Below are 20,960 nucleotides of genomic sequence, written 5' to 3'. Positions count from 1 at the left end.
TAATTTTATTAAATACTGTTCAATGCATACTATAATTTATAATACAATTTTATATTAATTTTAAATCATAAACAAATACATTTTTTACATTATTGGCAGTGTGTAAAGATATTTTAAGTACTTTAAATAGTTGTTTTCTCATTTTTTGAAGATTTTTGCACTGCAGCTATTTTATTTATTGGTAGTTTGTCATTTCTAAAGCCATCAACAAATTGCTGAACAGAATCTACTGTTATTTCTGCACCGTCTTCCATCACAGCATAAATTCCTCGTGGGATATCAATGGCAGTGAGCAATGGTACCGCGTCATCCAGTCCTACAAATTCTCGTAGAATGTCCGACGTTTCGCACTAGAATAAATGTGAAGAGTCATTTATAATAAAAAATGGAATTTTTCCGTAAGATTATCTTTTTTGTTTATGGGTTTAATATTTTATATCAAAATTCCTTGAGATAGTTATGAATATTGCATCTAGTATAGTTTAGCTTATTTGGAGTATTAATATCTCAAATCGTTTTAACTGTCTTCAGTTATTCATAAACTAAAGTTGATAAATATATATTAGTACTTCAATCGAAGTTGACGAAAACTTTGATAACATTCTGTTAGTTTAACTGATCAAACTACCTCAACATGATTAATAGAAGATTGAGTCGAGGAACGATACTTCTCAATTATTACTTGTAATTATGACTCTTCTTATGTTAAAGTTGTAAGAACTACAAGTATTATATGATTCAAATGGTGATGTTTACATAAGTTAATCCGTCAACTTTTTTATAATACTAATAGCTAACATGAAGTTATGGAAATTTATGGTGATGTAACGAAATTATCGATATAAACTTACGTCTAAAGCGATGTAAAATTGAAGCATATCATCAGGATCATCATAATTGGGATCATAGTCTGGTTTCTCTCTCCTGTAAGCTTCTGCAGATGGTAAGAGAACACTTTCACCAAATTGAATTTCACAGTCTTCACCCTCTGAAGCTTCAAACAAAGATATATCCGTAAGCAATTTTATTTTCTCTACTAACGATTTTGATAAAAATGATAAATAGAAAACAATAGATATCTTACTCACCAACAAATAAAATTATTGCAGGAGCATCGTGCAATGATGTGGCGTATTTTTCGGTTAAAATGTTAACCAGTCGGGTGGTCCAGGGGAAATTCTAGAGAGAAAAAGAAGAGAAATCAGTTGACTAAGCTAAAATAAAGAATCATGTTGGAAGCACAAAGTGAGAAAAAGAGAACACATTACCAGCCCCTCAGGGTCTTCTAGAAGTTCTCCACGACCCTCAAGAGTGATGATATTGTCCCGAGGATCGAGGATGACAAGTGTAGGTATCGCTTGAACATCGAGGGCTATTGCCAACTTTTTCCTTCGCTCTTCATGTCCAAACGGTATCCTTAACCATGGCATCGATTCAATATGTACGTTATAAGATTCTTCACTCCTGAAATGACATGGGAATAAATTAATAAATGTTCACAAGAGCCACATATTAAACGTTGTGGTTTAAAATTTTTACTACTAAATATATATATATATATATATATATACATTTCTTTTAATTTTTAAAAACGTATCCATATGTAACATCAAATTTATGTACGCTCAAATATCATATAGCCGAGAGAGTTGCCTAGAGTAAGCTTAAAAATTACCTGATGCAGTGGTAATTTATTAGTACTCTCTCTCGTGAATTAGTCGCAACCACCCTAAAGTTTTTTCCCTATTATCTTTTCACTCATTGTGCTTGGTGGAAGTAAACAGAGAAAAATAGACATTGTATACCAGCAGTGAGCTGTTGCGAAAATTATAAATAATAACAGTTTGCGACATTTATCAAAAATAATTAATTATTATAATTATAATGCCATTAGTCTATAACATTAAAAGGGTGTTTTAGGTAGAAAAGCTAAATGAGAAAAAATTTTTATGAGTTTTAAAATATAATTTTAATCTATTTCAAAACACATTTGATGGGTAAACATCATGTCATTTTCGTCATTGTGTAAGAAAAATAATTTTAGAGTTGTTTTTTATGTAGTCATCATTAATTCTGATATCATTATAATTGTTAGAACTTTTAAAGGGAATAAATAGTTAGGTAGTACATTGTTAAAGCAATTGCATCATCAGTTTAGTGAACCTTGCCCCATGCTTGTAAGCTATAATAAGGGTTATTTGTAGACTAACGATAACAAGATATAAAATCAGATTTCATTAACGAGTACATAACCGTACATTACATAAAGACATATTATATGCAATGACTTTACATAGTAGCCACTTTGGATATTATTCAGAGTCACTGCAGTTATATTAAAGATAAGCGAGACGCAAAATTCTAAGTAAAGCAAGTTTTATCATTTTCTCCTCTCCGCTTTCCTCTCGCACTCCTTTATAACCCTGTTGGAGCTTGGTGTCCGGACGATACTACATCGATTTTCCATAAAGCTTCATGAAAGCCATCCGTGCAACAATCACCCCCTGGAGCTTACTTTCCCTACACGGTTTTCCCCTTCATTGCTGTTGAAATCAAATAGCTGGCAATTTTATAACTCAGTTTTTTTTCTTCATGTCATAGGTTTTGGATCCTCAGACGTATACGTCTGTTACAAAAAAAAACAGCAGAAAATGAAGCTTGTAAAGGCATAAGGCAGAGTTGCTGTGAGGCATGAGTGAACAAAGAGACAGGGCTTCTTCACCAAACTCTTGTGGATTGCAGCCAATGTAAGCTTCAAAAACGTGTAGGCAAAGGAAAGCGACGCTGAGAGAAAGAGAAATCTAGTGGTAAGTGAAAAACGCTCTAGGCCGTTTGGGTTTTCACGAAACGCTTGAACTTTCATTCGAGAACGTTTGAAAACTACACGTTGGTTATAAAGAGAAATAAAGAAAAAAAGGGATCCAAGTATTTTGAACTACTTTCTCAGATCTCGTTTTCCGTTTGTAGGAAATTTAGTAGGGTATATAAAGATGGTAGGCATTGCTACTACTACTGATACCCCACTGAATATCAAGGGCTGAAGCAAAACTCTATACTCCCACCAAGAGAGGACGTTTTTCTTGACTGTCGGCCGTAAAAAGGAACCCTTGGTATAATCAGTAATTCCCCGCGTGCCTTTCGCTGATACTCTAGGGTTGGTAGGTCCTCTTGCCGTTGCCTTCACCCTCCAAGCCATTGCCATTATCCGAATAATGTTCTTTTCTCTACCGTCGAAATGTATAGTAGTATACTACCAGCCCTCGTGCAAGGCTTTCTTTTAGATTCGATAAAATAAAACTGAGAGGACATGAGCAAAGTGCGGGTGTAGATCCATGAAGAGAACAACAGTAATTAAATTGAAATGCATCTTAAAAATGGCTTTGTGTCATATTTATTAATTCATTTTTATCCGCTGGCGAGTTATTTAAATCATATGAAGCTTTACATTCATTATGAAATTGTCGCTATTTACGAGACTATTCATTACTGATTAATTAATTAACATTTTATTTTAAATATATGGATTGGTTTGTATGAATGATTACTAGGTAGAACAAAGAAAATTAGTTTCAGAATAGAAAGTTGAAACTAACTGGAGTAAAACCACCAATTATTGGTATGCTAACTTTAATTATTACTAGTTCTGGTAATTACTAGAGTGCTAATAAATGATGTATTGACAGAAAGTAGAATTTCACTGATCCAATAGCCTTAAATAGTAATTTTCAATCATTCTTTTTTTTTTTTTTTGAAGTAAAAGCAAAATTATGTTAAAATTTTAAAAAGGTACTTTACCGATCAGAGCTGACGAATATAACTTCAAAATTGTGACCTCTTTCCCTTATTCGTTGATAAGTATCTACCAATTGTGGAGTAAAAGCTCGACATGGTGGGCACTAGAAAAGAAAGATCGATCGTTAGAGAAAATAAGTAACAAGTGAAAGAACTTTTTTTATATAAGCTCTTATTCCTCAAACAGCCTTACATATTATTAGATTCGAATAATACCGTGATAATGATGCTGATAATAATAACCATAATAATTTTCTTGATCGATGAGCTTATTCAGAGTATTATTCATTAATACTCTGTCTTGATTCAATGGTAGAGGAGCATTAATAATACACCCTTGAGTTCCCAACAACGTCTGCGTATCCTGAAGCATAATAAATCGCGTCTCTAGCATCTCCCCCGCTTGACGTAGGATTTAACTCTCCAGAACTATAGAAAATCCTTTGCATATTGAGTCAAGAGGAGGAAAGAAAGTAAAATACGCGCGGTAGCATAAATATTTCGTTGGCCTTTCGAACGGTTTATCTGCTTTCTGACATTTTCCTATTTTATTCAGCTTTTGAAGTTTTTAGTAATGGTTAATTTTAAATGTTTTGAAAATTTATCTTAGCTATTTCCATAATTCATTTATATTTTAGAAGCTAATCATATTTTATTATTTTATAATTTATTCAAAAACCTATGCAGTGAATACCAAATTACTTTTTCAATACTATCTGATGATCATCAGAAATAGCAAAATATAAATAATTCAACGAGTCAATATATATATATACATATTTATAAATATTAACATAATTTATTTTAAATTGATGAAATCATTATTTATGCTGATGCATTGACAATCAAATAGTTTAATTTAATTAAAATTACATCAACGAATGATGATATATTTGGTTTCAGTTTGCATTATTAATTGAAATAACATTTGCATAAAATAATACAATGGTGTTTGCTGTAATTATTGTAAAAACAACAGCAATCAAGATGGAATATATTATAAATATGTTTATGCACTTTATGGTAAATCATTTTAACATTAATATCCTTATTTAAATATCACCATCAGAATCTATCAAAATAGAAAATCTACATAATCAAATGGTACAATAAATATTAAATATACCTTGAGCTTTTGAGAGCTTTGCATTATAGTTTGCAACAAGATTGTGCATTTTATGAGTGTGCATTTAAATATTGAGAAAAAGAAAAACTTTATTTATACAGAATGAAAATATATTTAGATATTGATTTTCGTTAATTGATTGCTTGAATCAGCTCTGATATTTATGATCAAGTAATTTTTTTCACCATTGCTAGGAATCCTTTTGATATCAATAAGTCTACTTCAGATGCATTCAAAGCTCCTACTTTTTTTATTAGCTTTTTTTATAATTTATATAAAGCATCAATTTACCTATAACTCAGAGCATCAATATTGAGATGTTGACTGTATTTATGTCATTTTGAAAAATATTTCTGCTTTATAGATAGAATTATGATATAACTTTGTAATCTAATAAAGCATGTTCCATCCAACTTCCAATCATAATTTTCGAATTTAACATCCAAGTGCACATCCATATGCTGCACAATCTTGATTCATATAATTCCATGTGAGCTGATGTAAACCTGCTGAAAACTTTATGACATTTACTCTGAATTTACTGAATTTTTTTATCGATCTACATATTGAAACGACAATTGGAACCCTTCATCGTGGATTTAAATTGTATTTAAATCCCAGAAAACATCAATATCATGAATATTATACGAATCTTATCAATACTTAAGCATTGATACAACAAATACGATATATGTCAGAATGTTTTCAAGTGCTTGAGTTGATCTGCTAGCTTTAACCAAGACATTTTTATTATTTATTCTTAACCTTAGATAAAACAACATTTCCTGACCAAGATATTTACCCAGTGAGCACTAAAATATACACCCTTGATGTAATGTCTTAATTCTTCATGGAGCATTGGTTCTTTACTTTCCCTCGCTCCACACGCTAATAGGGGCCCATCCTCAAGCGTTGCTTTTGGATGTGGAGGTCTCCATGGAAAGTTAACGCCACTTGGATCTTCTAGAACACGTTCAACACCTCCTCGTGTCACCACAGATCCACTTGCTCCTTCTAAAAGGATCAACGTTGGCACTCCAGACTTGATACGATACCTTCGTGTTAGTCTTGTCTGGAAAAAAATTATTTTTATTCATTTAATTGTTACGGAGCTAGAGATGATGATGAAACAAAATATAAAATAAAAAGAAGCAAGTAATTTTTTGCAAACTTTTTGAAAATAAGTTCTCACAATTTAAATCTTTACAACTGCTTGAGATTACTTGAGAGTTGAGCCAATTTAGCATAAAAGTTAGAAGTTAACAATTTAAATAAAGAAAAGAAACGTTTTTTCTTATTTTAAAAGTATAATATTCACGCTTCTTTCCGCCAAGAGTTAAAGAAATTCATTGGAATACCAAAGTATGGCGATTACGCTGGAAAAAATTTTAACATGAATGTGTAAATACATGAGTAGACAAGATTGTCTGTAATATATACATCGATAGTATATATGTATATTCTATTTCAACAACCGAAGAGCTCTTGTCGTCTTGACTTGTCGTCAAAGGCATCCCCAGCCAAGCAATACCCAAGCATTGACGCCTCGCATCAACGATATTAAAAAACCCTCGAGTGCACTCTTCTGTCCCGTTACGTTATTCGATGCTTCAATACCCATTAATGCTTTCAATATATAAATTTCCAGTATTTAAAATATTCAAATGGTTGCTAAAAATGAAATTTATAGCACTTTCTGTTTTCTCTTCATAAGCTTTTTTTTTTTGGAAATGAACATATAGATAGACATCAATAATAAAGTTTATAACAAATAGATGATGATGATGATGGATGCACAAATGTGATTTTTAAAGGGGAAAAAATTCTATGAGTTGATGAAATATAAAAAGCATTTTTTTTATTCAAATGGTACGTCTGGCATTTCCAAGGTGTTATTCAACGTATGATGTGCGCAGAGAAATGGAAACCAAAACGATAACACGCCCGGAAGAAAAAAGATAAAGAAAGGTAAAATAACAAAAAAAAAGAAGTTATAAAAAGCCGCAGAAAATAAAAGAAAAAAGCTATGAGTAACTCCTAAGCGAAATGATTCAAAGGTCAGTGAAAGATTGAGGGGGTTGCAGTGAGAAGAAGATGAAAAAGAGAAAATGAACGATGGGTGCTAGATTGAAGACCTCAGTAGTCTGAAAAGAAAATTGCGATACTTTTTTTATTTTACCTTACCAACACTAGTATGTCACTTTTATTTTTCTTTCATAAATAAATGATAAACTTTAATTCTAAGTTTTACGTTCAATATTTCATTTAACTTTAATAACTGAAAAAGAAATTTATTTCTAAATAGCTTTATTGTTGATGTAATTATTTAAACTTGCTATAATTATTATAAATATTAACATAGTTCATTATTTTTTCTACTTTGCATAAAATTGTATACAAGATTCTTTTAATCTTCAAAAGAAAGTACGAATAACGTTTTTCAGAAACCAGTTCACAAAAAGTTTATTATGTAAGCTTGTAGCTTGAAAATATACTTTAATAAATGAACTAGATTGCATTAATTAAAAGTTAATATGCTCTGAATTTCATAAATTGTTTACAAAACATTTATTATTTTAATTACAAATCTAAACACAAGTAGATAAACTAGTAGAATATTTTTTTAAAAATTATTTAAATATTTTATTTTTTACTCTATAGTATTATATTTATTACTGTGCAATCATTTGCACTTTGGAGCATTAAATTTATTAAATAATAAAACAAATACAATAACATATTATATTTTATACAGTGATATAAAACGATTCTTGCTATATAAATTGAATTGAACGGTTCACAAAGCGATGAAATTGATTTTTATCAAATATTTTAGCTTCTGTGATAGATATTTTTGAAATATAACATACAATATTTTCTTCTATCTATTTATTTATCAGCATGGCTTTGTTGATTTTCATTTGTTTATGTTCTAACAAATATTATAATATAATATAAAGTATAGAATATATTTATAATAAAATATAATATAATAGAAAATAAGAGAAAAAAAACAAATAATCATAATACTTTTGAAAGAATTTCTTTTTTCATATCTCTTACTGGTATATATAATATTCCATTTTATTCACGTATTTGATAGTCAACCCTTGTTGATAAAATGTTGATATGAAACGAACGAAGGAAGGAAGATACAACAGGTATCATATACGTTAAATTGCATTTCATTGTTTGTTTATGTTCATTGTTCCAAATGTATACAATTTAAATCCTAAAAATTTCAACCTCAATTTCCTCTCGCACAATTTTCCAACTCACCTCATTACGTGCTGTCGACTAACTTTATTACATTATCATAAGTATATGAGTATAATTCCAAAGCCATTGCTTTTTAACATGAATATATGCCATAGTAGTTCTGTAATGAGGCCATAAAAACTTTATAACACATGAGTATTATCAGAGCTTTAGAAATAATACGCTAATAAACAGCAGCACGGATGAATACTATACACGGAGAGAATTTTTTCACTAAATGTAAATGCAAGAAGAGACAAGTTTACGTTTTGAAGTTTAGAAGTAAAAATATTTCTGTTTAACAGTGAATTTTGGGTTGTTGTAAGTAATATTTGAGTTATCCTCAGTAATTATTTTACAAAGACACACATTGCAAATCCCAGTTTCCCAAAATGCATTATTTTAATGCGGATAAGTGTGTTAAATATGACGTCACCCATTTGATTAACATTGTAGTCACTTTTAATGCGTTTCGAAATGGGTAAAAAGTGACTACAATGTTAATCAAATGGGTGACGTCATATTTAATACGTTTAGATGTGTAACAAGAATGCACTTGGATTTGCAGTGTACATTAATGTTAATAACTATTTTTTAATAAAAATATTGCATTTTGATAAGTATCTAGAAAATTGATTAGCATAGTTTTGGAAAGTATGTGTATTTAATAGAGAATGTTTTAAAGTGGTAGACGGCTTTTCAGAGAATCGTCCTGTGACCACTTTACTCAGAAATGATTAAAATTTACATTTAGAGGTAATTTTTTAAATTCTAAAATTCAATTAAAAAAATTTTCAGTTTTAAAAGAATTTAAATTTTCGCAGGAAAAAATTAAAATTCTCTTAAAATTAATTCACCAACATAAAATAAAATTTCGTCATCTAGAAAATATTCACTGAAGCTTTTTTAATCAAGTGCATTCAACAAACTGTTCAGTATTTTTAATTTCCCAACTATCATCTGGAATTTGGAAAACCAAAATGAAACTTCTTAAGGACAATTGAAAATATGTATCATGAATACAAAAGCATATTGGACAATCTACAGATATGTATATAGCTATCTGAATACCTATTGAGTAGTTTGCCATAGTAATGAACAAAACAGGGAAATGTCAGGAGGGATGAAGTGATATGCCCTAGAGGACCGGAATAGTCTGAATACTGACGAGATTCCACCGAGTATATCGATGAGTGTGTTTCACTAGACAGATTCCACTTGATTCCATTCCAAACCTAAAGCCAATATTCTTGTAAACCATGCACGTCGCCTGAAAGTCACGAAGTACTTCGGTTTAATCCAATTCCTTATTTTTTTGACCTTGAAATAGGACTAAAGGTTAAAGCAATCGCTGAAATCCTTTCAGAAGTTCTTGAGGCCTAGGGTATTTCTACAGATCAAATAGGAAGGATACAATAAAAAAACATGAGCAGTTTATTTATGACTATATTTCACAAATAATCTTATAGAGCATTTCGAGAAGTATGAAATATTTTATAGTAGAATATGAAATACCACGAAGGGAAATACTCATAAACTGTAGCTTTAGGGTGCGAGGTTCGTAGACCCCTTTAATAAAGTATGAGACGTAAAATATCTACGCCCTTATCACATTTACAACATTGGAGGGTGACACTATTATATAGAAAAATTAAAATATTGTTATTATTTTAGGAAATATTAAGATTTATTTATAATAATTTTGTTGGATTAAAAGCTATCCCCCAAAGAGATCTCATTGTACCTTCAGATTTATTAAGCAGATATTTGTTCTAAAGAAATAACTTTTTACTTTCAGAAATTATTTATTTTTATTGTTAACTTAATGCTAAAGCTTTTACAGAAACTGTTTCACCTGGAAATGAATAATCTATAATGAAATATATAACAGCTATTAATACTTACTAAATGAAGTTCATTCACTAAAAGCTAAGCTGCAAATAGAGTTAACATCACAATAATCAATTTATTGCTCAAAAAAATTGTCTTCTGTATCAATCATTATTAAATGAATTCCTATTCAAATCAATTTATATAAAAATCTAATTATTAAAAAAGGTTATGAATAATTTTAAATTAAAATATGAAAAATCACGATAAAACATCAGTCTTTGGGAAAATATGTTTGTACTATAAACAATCTACATTAATCTCTATACATTCTATGTCACATGGAAAGAGCTTTTTCCCGTAGAAGTAATTTCATAACCTAGGTAGAAGTATGCTTTTAAAAACAATATTGCATGATAGGACAATTAATAAACGCATGACAGGAAATGCAATTAAAAATATAATTAAAGTGCCCATAAACGTTTCCAGTATATCATTATTTATATCGATATAAGCTAAACCTGTTTCCAAGTTATCTCAAGAGATTTTACAAAATTAATCCACAAAAAAAACCCTTGAAATCCACTCCACACATAATTGAAACCACGAAATACTGGATATCTATTTTTATTAATGCATGTAATCAATATCCAAATGCTGGTATAACCATACACGCATCCAACGACAGGTTGACCACAATTCATCTTCGTCGTAGACGTCTGCTGTGGTTTAGGTTGCATATTGACCGAAGGTTTACATTTCTTCATTGTGTCTCTACTACAACAATGTTGTAGGAACCTGTCAGTTGGCTGTTCCAACCCCTTCGTTGAATTTACCAGATATCTACCACAGGACCTAAATGTTTGTGATTCCAGCAAATACTTGACGATCTTTTCTGTTTTCTTCCATTCTCCTCTTCCACCTTATCCAAGAACATTATACGCCCAATAAGCTCGTCTGACGAGGGTCGACGATTATCAGTAATTGTAGAATCGATTTTCTTCTTCAAATAAGTACGCAGCATATGAGTCATTGACTTGGAATTAATTCAAATTACATGAAAAAAATGTAGGCAAAAATGTAATAGTTTAAACTATTCAAGAATATGTTAATACCAATCAGATGCTGCTCTTGTCATTGTCTGTTCGTTGGAAATTGGCAACATTATTGTCTCCATTTATCTTTGAATAGTATTTCGTTTTGTTAAGAATTTGATACGATTTAAATGCCCTAGCAGAGATGGCTTGTTAGCCCCAGTTCTGACTGGTTGATACGGAAATTAAATTCAATATTGGAAATTATTGAATATTGAAATCGAATAGTCTACTCATTGGCATTTTCAATGAACAAGCATTTATTGAGGGTAAAGGATGCTAATTACAAGTTTCACTGAAATAATCTTGATGATTGATTCGTTATTGTGGAGTTAGAAGAGAATATTTACACTGTGATATTTTCATTTTATGTCTCCAACTCAAAGACATTATTTTTGAATGATTTAATTTATTATTATTTTTAATTTAAAATTGAATTTATTAAATTTCTTATGCATTGAATGTGAAAAATAAAAAAGAAGACTGTTTAAATGTTGAGCCACTTGGGGAAATAATATTGAATTCATTTAAAAGTGTCGTTGCTTCTGATAAAAAAGTCAATAAAGATAAAAATATGTAATTTATCGACAACCAATCAATATTAATTTATTTAAAACAGTTCAAGAAATGTTGCTATCTAAGTGCAAAAAAAATGCTCATTAAAAGCTCTTATTCTTTTATTACTTTGATCCTGAGAATCATACACTGCACCTTAGTTTCATGGAATAGTGATTATAAAGTGTTAAATAATTGATTTTATGCTTCATGTTAAGTAAAAAAACTTGTAATATTCATTTGTTTAATTAAAAACATAACAAATCAGTTTGTATGTAATTTACAATTATTGTTAACATTTTACGATCTACAGCAAGTAAGTTTAATTTAGAGTGGATAATAGTGAATACATTAGTAACGTAAAATGATTAAATTACTGAGAAAGATTGAATCTATTTACAAATAATGGATTTAATAAAGATCACAAGCTTATTTTACTTTGATATTTTAATACTTTACTAAATACTTTATCCGATATCTATGCCAGTTCTGAATTGAATTAAATACTTGACTTTATTTTGGACAATTTATTTTAATCTTTGTTCTCATTCTTATTTTGGAAATAATAACTGTACTCTAAATCTTCTTCCATTTTTCTGAAGATGCAGTGATCAAAAATAATTGTGGAATTTTAGTCTTTTCCTTTTTAATCAAATGACGAGAAAACCCTTGAAACAGATCTACTTAAAATTTTATCAAATATGAATCTCATTTAGAAACTTTGATTGCACTTTGAGAAATTTTAATGGCTTTAGTCATTCATAAAATATCTTTGGTTCAAGTTTTATGCATTTTTTAGAACTTCTAGATGATTAAAGTACCAGAATCAAGTTAACATTGAAACCAGATCGAAGTTACATTACGAGGAAAGTTGTGCATTTAGGTAGGAATATATTAGTTGCATCATTCATTTGAGAGAAATCCAAGCACAAAAATTTTTCTCCATCTGTTCATAGATTTATTTCTTATTCGAAAAATCTTCAATATTTTCTAGAGATTTTGAAAAGTGAGATTTTATGAATGCTCAGTTTTTAATCTAAAAAAATGATTGCCATAACTTCTCTCATCTAGAAATATTTCAATCCAGACTAATATTCACCAGCATGAGAATATTCACATCAGTTATCTAATCAGCATTTTTTATTTTTATAATTTTATTCCACGCTCAAACATTCTAATCTTTTATTAAATAACAATTTGTTTTAATTTTTAAACTCACTATAAAAATAATCAATAACCAAATCCAAAGAAAACAAAAAATACTGATGGTTCTTCAAAGCTGTCTGCAAGAAATAAACACGTCAAGACAACTGTAGATTTATTTGCCGATCTCAAATACTCTATTCTGAAGTATTATTTGCAAAAGATATTTGATTTTTTACAACGTTATCTTTCTTTCCACCACAGTGACAGTGATTTCAATATCCTTAAGAAGAGTCAAAGCTTGTAAACGTCTAGATGACAAAAACATTCATTTAAACTGTTTTATATTCCTTTGCTATGACAAATTTTCCTTTACAAAAGAACCTTGAAGTTTCTTTTTATATTGTTAACACGCAATATTTATATGCTCTTTGATATAAAAATCCGCGTAAACAAGTAAGAACTGAATGTGAAGATCGTGAGATCAAGTTATTCCATGAAACGAGAAGGTGACTTACTCTTTCTATACTTGTTCTACCCTTTTCGTTTCTTCTTTCCACTGTACACTTTCTCTTGCATCAGACTACCTCTCAGAAGGGTTGCAACGACCCCCATAGCTATACACTATCAGCATAAGGGTGAGTTGTCTACAAACGTGTGTAAAAATACCAAGCAAACTCTATCTGGAAACTATATGTTCCTTGCTCTGCTACATTCCTATTCTTCTTCTTCATGCTCGTGCTTGGTGGCTTAAATTATAATTACTTTACACATTGTGTCAAGTGTACAAATTATTTATTTATCATATAGCTTGTTGATTTTGATAGCTAAAGTTAAACAAGTCATGAAATATGGTTGCTTTTTGCAATATACCTCATACTAATTCTTGAAAATAGTGATGGAGACTAAGCTCTAAAAGTTCCACAGTTTTTTTGTGGTTGTTTACCAACAAGAAGCGCACCTGCTCACATTTTTATGTCATGATCCACCCCAGGGAATAGTAGGGTTTGCATACACACCCTCAGTACCAGGGTTTTTTTCACTCGTTGGATATGTCTCGACCGTTTCACTCGTTCATATCGTTGAGCGGTCGATACTCTCGTCCTTCGTGTAGTTTTCACTCGTCTGTACCCTATCTCCCTAGTGTCCTTTTCGCCCCTTCAACAACGACACTGTAAGTTCACTCCTCTCTCCCTTAGGTTTCTCTCCCTTATTGCGTCTCATTCGTCGTCTTCTCCATAGCTTTCTCTCTCTCCTTGGCTTCTGTACCACTCTCTTGAGATCTTGGAAAACTCAAACCGCGTCTGCGTGAGATACGAAGTACTAATATTTTCGTGCTCTTTACACCTGCCGAGGGATTAACTTCACACGTTTTCTTCCAGTCTTGATCCAGTTTTTTCTATGACAAAATTTTTTTTACTCATTAATCTTTTCTTTTGGCCGACCATACTAGTTCTTGGGAAATAATTTCTCTTTACTGAAAACGATGAAATCTTTGAGTTAAAGTTAGGTAAAGAGAAAAGTTTAAAACGTTGATTTTTTTACGATGCTCTTTTTTCTTACTTCTCATTTCTCTTCTACCTGATCTTTCATCTATTCCAGACCTGAATTAAAGTCATTCTAAGCAAATCTGGGTCGTCAATTCACCTCGAAAAAAGATAGGAAGTACTTTTGTTCAACTATTTAGCTATTGCACATTTTAATTTTCGTTATTACTATACTTCTAGATGAATAAAATATTTTTTAATCTATTTATTATCTAGATACATTCTACTAACTTGTGTATAACAACTCATTTTTTTAATGGAAGTCACTATATCACCAGAATGAAGATAAAAAAATAGTCTAGCTTGATGGCAGTTTATTGACAAGTGTTTTTAGAAGAATTAAAAACTTTTAAAGTGATTTGATGGAATTGATGAACATTTTTTTTTATTAACAGTTTTCTGCATCACAGCAAAATTTGTATTATTTTTTAGCTTCTTTTTTTATCTATTTTTATTTTTCAGCAATTTACCATGTTTACTTAGGTCACATTCAGTAATTGAATTTCAATCCACTTCTTGTAAGTAATGTTTACTTTTTAAATTTGCAAATTACCATTCTAGAATATTTTTTATCCATACCATATTTTTATTGTTCAAAGTTGGAACAAATCTTCTTTTTATATCGATAAAATAGTTAATGAGAAAATCTCAATTATGTGACAAAGGAAATCATGTTTGATATGCATTTCGATTTGCTAATATGTCGATAAACCATTCATATAATAAAATAACATTTGATTACACGAAACAATCAAGAACACGGATCATTGGTTTTTATGCTTCACTAAATCCAAAATGTTCAACACGAAACTTCCATTCACCCGCAAAATTATGCGATCTTTTTTCAAGCTTTAATGTGTCTGACTTGGTTTTGCATCATAAATTCAGCTTCTTCCTCTCTAAAAATATACAAAAACTACATAGTTCTAGCCACTTTATAAATCATCTTTATCATTCTTAGTAATTTTAATAATTTTACCTGAGAAATTTACTTCCACCGTTGAGACAGGAGGTGAACAAAAATAGAAAATATATTCACGAAAAAGAAGGAACAAGTTAAAAACTACCATAAATCAAATAAAGCAGCAAATCTTTAATGTCTATATGAAATCCAAACTTTTAAGTTGTTTTCTTGGGTAACAAAAAAGTTTTTTGGTTGATGTAATTCAACAATCTTTTGGCTATTTACGATTCTTTGGTGTGCTGGTTTCATCAAGCGTTGGTTTTTGATGTGATTGTGAATAAAAGCATTGGAAAATCCTTAATCCTCTTAAACCTCTTTGTACTTCTAGAAGCCGCCACTTTGCTGACAGGTTTTGATGATGTGTGTATTTAAGTTTTAAGTTCAAGTTTAGCAGTGAACTTGGGTTCACCATAGTCACACTAAATCCACCGTTTCTATAGTAATGTTTGCCGATTAAAGAAGGTAAATTTGCAGAGCATTTAAAATAAAATAGAAACGAAATTTCCTCTTCAAGGGTTAAAAGCATCAATGAGTAATCAATTTAAAATTTAAATCTCCCTTGTACTTACTAATAGTCTAGTATCGTATTTTAAATAGAAACACAATTGCTCCTCTATATGGGAAATCGATGTCTGTAATTATCAGTGTAAGAACAAAAGTTTAAAAACTGGAACTTTAAAATGGAAAAATGGTAGTATTCGAAAAAAAAAAAAATTATGACTTTGCAAAACAACCTGGCGAGACTTCCTACCTCGTATTGTGATTTTCTTTTTTCCTTCTTTTTCTTTCCAACTATCTTTACTTTCTTTTCATATTTTTCACGTCGTCGAAACAGAATTGCAATGTCGACACTCAACGTTAGCGTGTCTCCGCATTGTCAAAATCTCTTGCATCGCTTCACACAATCTTTTTATATTCTCCTCTCTCCAAGTCTTTTTTTTTCGTTTCTCAGCATCTTCACATTCTCCAGGACTCCTGGTCAATCCTGTTTTTTACTTGCTTCGTAGAATTCATCCCCTCCTAAGTCTTAGGTATTATATAAAAGATATACAAAATTGTTATATCGATCGACCTATTTTGAAGATCAAACGTATATCAACAATGTACGGTTTTTTTTCTTAATAGACAAAGCATTCATTCCATTTTTGTTCTTTATAGAAACGTGTATTTTTTAATTACATTTGAAGCGTTCTAGATTGAATAATAAAATAGAAAAATTTATTTTATGTTTTTTGTTCCATTGAAAATTTATCTTCCAAACTAATTAGATTTGTTTTTTTTTTGTTATTATAACATAGAGGGAAGAAAATTATAAAAATAAAATATTGTATTGCGATGAATTATTTCTCTAATTCAAAAAATATTATATTGTTTCAAAATATTTTTAATTATTTGATAATGATAAATTTTTTGAAAACCAAAGAGGGAACAAATGTTATTGAAACACTTGATAATTTTTTTAGAGCCATAAAATATTCTCTAAGTCCACTGTGTAAAAATGAATTAATAAAAAATCACTGCAAACAGTGAATATTTACTGATTCTTTTCTAGAGAGTGTATAATAATTTATTGCAACTGTTCAGTTGAATATTTTATTTATTTAATTTTTTTTCTCTCAGTTCATGGGAGTGCAAGTTTACTGGTATTTATGGAAATAAAACAAAAAGATTATTCTAGATTTACAGAGATTTGTAAATATTTTCAATGGTATTTTAAAAAAATACACACCTGGATGTGCATAGTTCACTGAAGGTCTAAATCAATAGTCGCGACCGTACACATGATAACAATGCGAAAAATATTTTCTGCCAAAATATAACACTCAATGGCAAATTGGAAATTTTTCCATATTCTCATTCAGTCCATTTCTTTTTTTATCCACTAGAATCTTTGATTAAAAAAACATTCATTAATTATTCATTTTTTATTCTCTTCTTTCAGCAGAAAATTGGCAAATAATATAACGCTTAATGGATATTTTTAATTAAATTTCTTCGTACAAAAATTTTAATAAATTCTTCTAATTAATTTTTCTGATAAGTATTTAGTAGAAAGCTTACAAAAATAATTCATAAAAAAATAATTTTGATAACACACGCACCTAATTTATGTAATAAAGAATCATTATTCTTATTGTTTTGAAACATTTATCATTATTTGAGGAATTGTAATAACATCAGTATTATAATATTTCGTCACGCAATCAAACAAGAATTATTTTGTAAGAAACCTATTAATTAAGTTAATTACGGATTAATTACTTTTTCTATCTAATTAAATGTTTATTAACAATTGTTTAGATCTGGCCTCGGTAATAATTAATTAATTACAACAGTTTTTAATGTTTTTGTAAGAAAATAGTAAATTTAAGAGCAGACATTACATTCTACATTCCATTAATACAAATATTTAATCAATTGTCTAACAGATATTGTCAGTAATATCGATTGTGCTACAATTTTAAATATTTGTTCCCTAGGTATTTTTTTTTTCACCTATTTCAAATGAATTCCAATTCTTTCACAACATTTCCTACAATTCTCTGCACATTTTAAATCATTAATACTTTACAAAAAAAAAAATTTATCTCTATGTCGAAATGATATTTAAATTCCACTTTATTTAATTATATTGATAGACATGATAATGCTAATCATCATAAAAAATTAATAAAGTTATTTTAGCAAAGAATAGCATCATATTTTACGAGAAAACTTTTAAGTCCATTCAACGAAAGTTAAATAAAAATTCTCTTATGATCTGCTCATTAGACTTTCTAATAGTTAGCGACTATTTCAATAAGAGCTTCTTCATTTTCTTCCAACATAGTTACAGATAGTAGCAAGAAAAAAAAAAATTTTAATAAACTTTGTTATAACAATCCATGAAATTCTAAGTGTTCTTGGAAATAAAAATAAATAAAGTACTTTTGAACTTAATTATGTTGCTAGTGTGTCTAGTACAATCCTTCTTATGTACATGAGATATTCATTAGCTAGAAAAAAAAAATATGGGAAACACCTAGCACCCTCAACAGTTATCGAGGTCGACGACTAGCATTATTTTGAAGTAAAACATCAAAGCTTCACCATAGTAGTGTCGATCGAATATCCTTTCAGTCTTGACTCTTCGACACTATTGGTGTTCTCTTTATTCACCATTCCATCTTTGTTTTCTTTTGTTTTTTTTTTTTTCGTCTTTTTTAACTTCGTCTCTTGCTTTCTATTTTTCTTTCTCATTAGCACGAACATTACATGGTCTGTAGGCGTTGTGTGCACCACGACGTATTTCTGTGCGTTTTACGAGATTTTCCTTCGTTAATCTCAACAATGACGGTAACGAGTAATCGATACGACTATTGAAGCGTCCCGACGTTGTTCAACGATGTAGAATCCAATTAAAAAATGTTGGCATCAGCGATACACTCGGGAGTATATTCTAAAGGGTGAGAAAATTCCGGGTTACAAATTAAACGAAATGTATCCATCACTCTGTTTACTGAAATGGAATTTGTATACAAACCACAAACTGTCATGAACGTCAGAGATGCAATTTTACCATTCAAAATTAGATTCTGGATGAATATACCTCAAATATAAATGATAGTAATTCAAATTACACACTGTCACTTGACATAAAAATCATTTTAAAATATATATTCATCAATTATTTGTCAAGTCTATATTTTGTTTATCATCTATAGTTTTTCGAATTTTTCAAAAATCATATCAAAGTTTAATTAATTCTTCAGATATACATTCATAGAGCAATTGATTGGTGAACCTTTTGATTCATTTTTTTTTTTTGCATAATAAAAACTTGTCTAGAGTACGGTAATTAATGGTGAATAAGTTATAAGGAAACTGACTGTATTAATTGCAGTATCTTTTATTCCTTATACATTCTATTTTTAATATTTACTCTCATTCTCTGCTTATATTCCTTCAGTCCATTTGCTATATATACACTTCAATGAAATGGAATAATTTTAAAGTACGAAATACCCGAAATAAAATTCTTGCAACGCAAAAAAGAGAAAAAAAAAATTTGGTTAAACATCAGTATAAAGAAACAGCTTTTGAAGAGATAAATGAACTTACCTTTCTTTCATAATCTTCATTAGGTACCACTAGCCATGGTAAATCAGCCACATGATTTTTGAAACTCTCATCAAAGTCTAGTACATCTGTTACATTACTCCAAAGGACAACGTGTACCACTTCAAACCTTTTCTTTTGTCGCGAGTCAGAATCTCCATTGATCGCAACAATAGAATTGACATGAGCATACAAATCAGACAATTGTTTAGTAAATTCATCGCACGTGGCACTTGCATTAATGAAGCTGAAGTAAACACCGATCACTTCGCACGTAGAACCACCAGATTCGCTGATAAAACTGCTCACATCAACGCTGGAGGATTTGGAATCATCATCTGGCTTTTTTATTTGATTGCAGTATAACAAGTTTTTACCAAAGAGTCTTTGTTGCCAAGGGATTGATTTACCAGAGCACACTGTCGGATTATTGGTGGGTGTCATGGTACACCCGGAGGTTATTTTTCGGATAGCACCCGAAGATGTAACAAGGGACGTTTCACACGCAGCCATTGCGCGCCCCCCAGTAATTTGATGTCGACAGTCCAACGCGGCGCGCTTTACTGACTGAAGCAAAAGGGAAACCGGCGTCTGCTCCCTCGTGTCTGTTCCTCGGCAACGCGCGGGGGCGAATGTTATTCATGTGAGTGGGGAGTGAGATTTTTTTACGGGGATGCTGGAGATTCGACACGCAAATGGAGATTGTACGTTTATCTGGGAAATTACAGCCTTCACCAGAGATTAGATTGATTTTATTTACATGTCGTATCTAATGTATAGATTAAAGAGCAAACTAGGTGAATGATGAGTCAATTGCTCGATCACATAACTATCAGGAAAATTTTTTTTTGCATTTTATGATGGTATTGATTTCTTTGATGAAGCTTTTTTATTTTAATAAAGATCATCTTTTCTAGGGATATTTATTTTAATAAAGTAAATAATTGTTTTGATTAATTTTTTTAAGTTTGAAAAAGAGTTTGGTTAGTAGATAGCTGAAAAAAATTTATTTGCTTTTGAATTTCTAAGTCAAACAACTCAGTTATTGAAATATTACTTTTCTTGATCTAAAATAATATTCTTTGATGATATCAAGAGGTTTATAATTTTTTTATCACTACCATAGGTCATTGACATCATTTACCTGTAATTCTACCTGTAGAAACAACTATTTACACTATCAAATTATTATTTCACCATCAAATTCATCAAAAATTCGTAAATGTTTATTTAATCAAAATCTGAAATAAAGAAAATACCATTCAATAAAATATTCCATTAAAACATTTGTCATCATTGACTAGTCAGTGTAGAACAAAAATTTTTGAAAAATAGCAATCCAATTAATTGATTTGCTCCAAAATGATTTTGGAGTGCAAAATACCAATTGAGCGAGCAGATGTCCGTTGATACTACAAATCGTTCAATTGACTTCTCCCTTTATCCATACATTCAATTTTCTGATGAAAACATGTAGAAAATATGATTTCACAATATTCAATCAAATAATAAAGACAAATAAAATTTATTCCAGAGACGTCTTAAAGATTCTA

The 20,960-nt window shown here is 30.0% G+C and overlaps 1 protein-coding gene across 2 annotated transcripts; it reads right to left on the bottom strand.

Moving 5' to 3' along the window:
• Nucleotides 1-101: 101 nt before the first annotated feature.
• LOC118070925 (nucleoredoxin-like) lies at nucleotides 102-19,955 on the bottom strand. Of its 2 annotated transcripts, none has more exons than XM_035089804.1 (7): nucleotides 19,411-19,955; nucleotides 5,721-5,990; nucleotides 3,796-3,896; nucleotides 1,269-1,464; nucleotides 1,089-1,179; nucleotides 852-994; nucleotides 102-350 (listed from the first exon to the last, which is right to left on the bottom strand). In XM_035089804.1, exons 1-7 carry the CDS (start codon nucleotides 19,918-19,920, stop codon nucleotides 123-125), a joined length of 1,539 nt encoding a protein of 512 aa, XP_034945695.1. In that variant the 5' UTR covers nucleotides 19,921-19,955; the 3' UTR covers nucleotides 102-122. The 2 variants fall into 2 exon arrangements, with proteins under 2 accessions (XP_034945695.1, XP_034945696.1); XM_035089805.1 differs by having other exon boundaries at nucleotides 852-988.
• Nucleotides 19,956-20,960: the final 1,005 nt, after the last annotated feature.

Source organism: Chelonus insularis, unplaced genomic scaffold (genome assembly GCF_013357705.1).
Source record: "Chelonus insularis isolate UGA/USDA-ARS -01 unplaced genomic scaffold, ASM1335770v1 contig_70_pilon, whole genome shotgun sequence".
Classification (NCBI taxonomy): domain Eukaryota; kingdom Metazoa; phylum Arthropoda; class Insecta; order Hymenoptera; family Braconidae; genus Chelonus; species Chelonus insularis.
The sequence above is the reverse complement of the archived record's forward strand: the minus strand, read 5'-3'. Positions and strand labels throughout refer to the sequence as shown.

What these genes read in the sequence shown, in the direction of transcription:
- LOC118070925 (XM_035089804.1), bottom strand. Translation starts at nt 19,920, where the DNA reads ATGGCTGCGTGTGAAACGTCCCTTGTTACATCTTCGGGTGCTATCCGA. An exon ending in ATGAAGATTATGAAAGAAAG is followed by an intron (nt 5,991 to 19,410) that starts GTAAGTTCATTT and finishes ATTTTTTTCCAG; the next exon opens with ACAAGACTAACACGAAGGTA. An exon ending in ATATTCGTCAGCTCTGATCG is followed by an intron (nt 1,465 to 3,795) that starts GTAAAGTACCTT and finishes ATGTCATTTCAG; the next exon opens with GAGTGAAGAATCTTATAACG.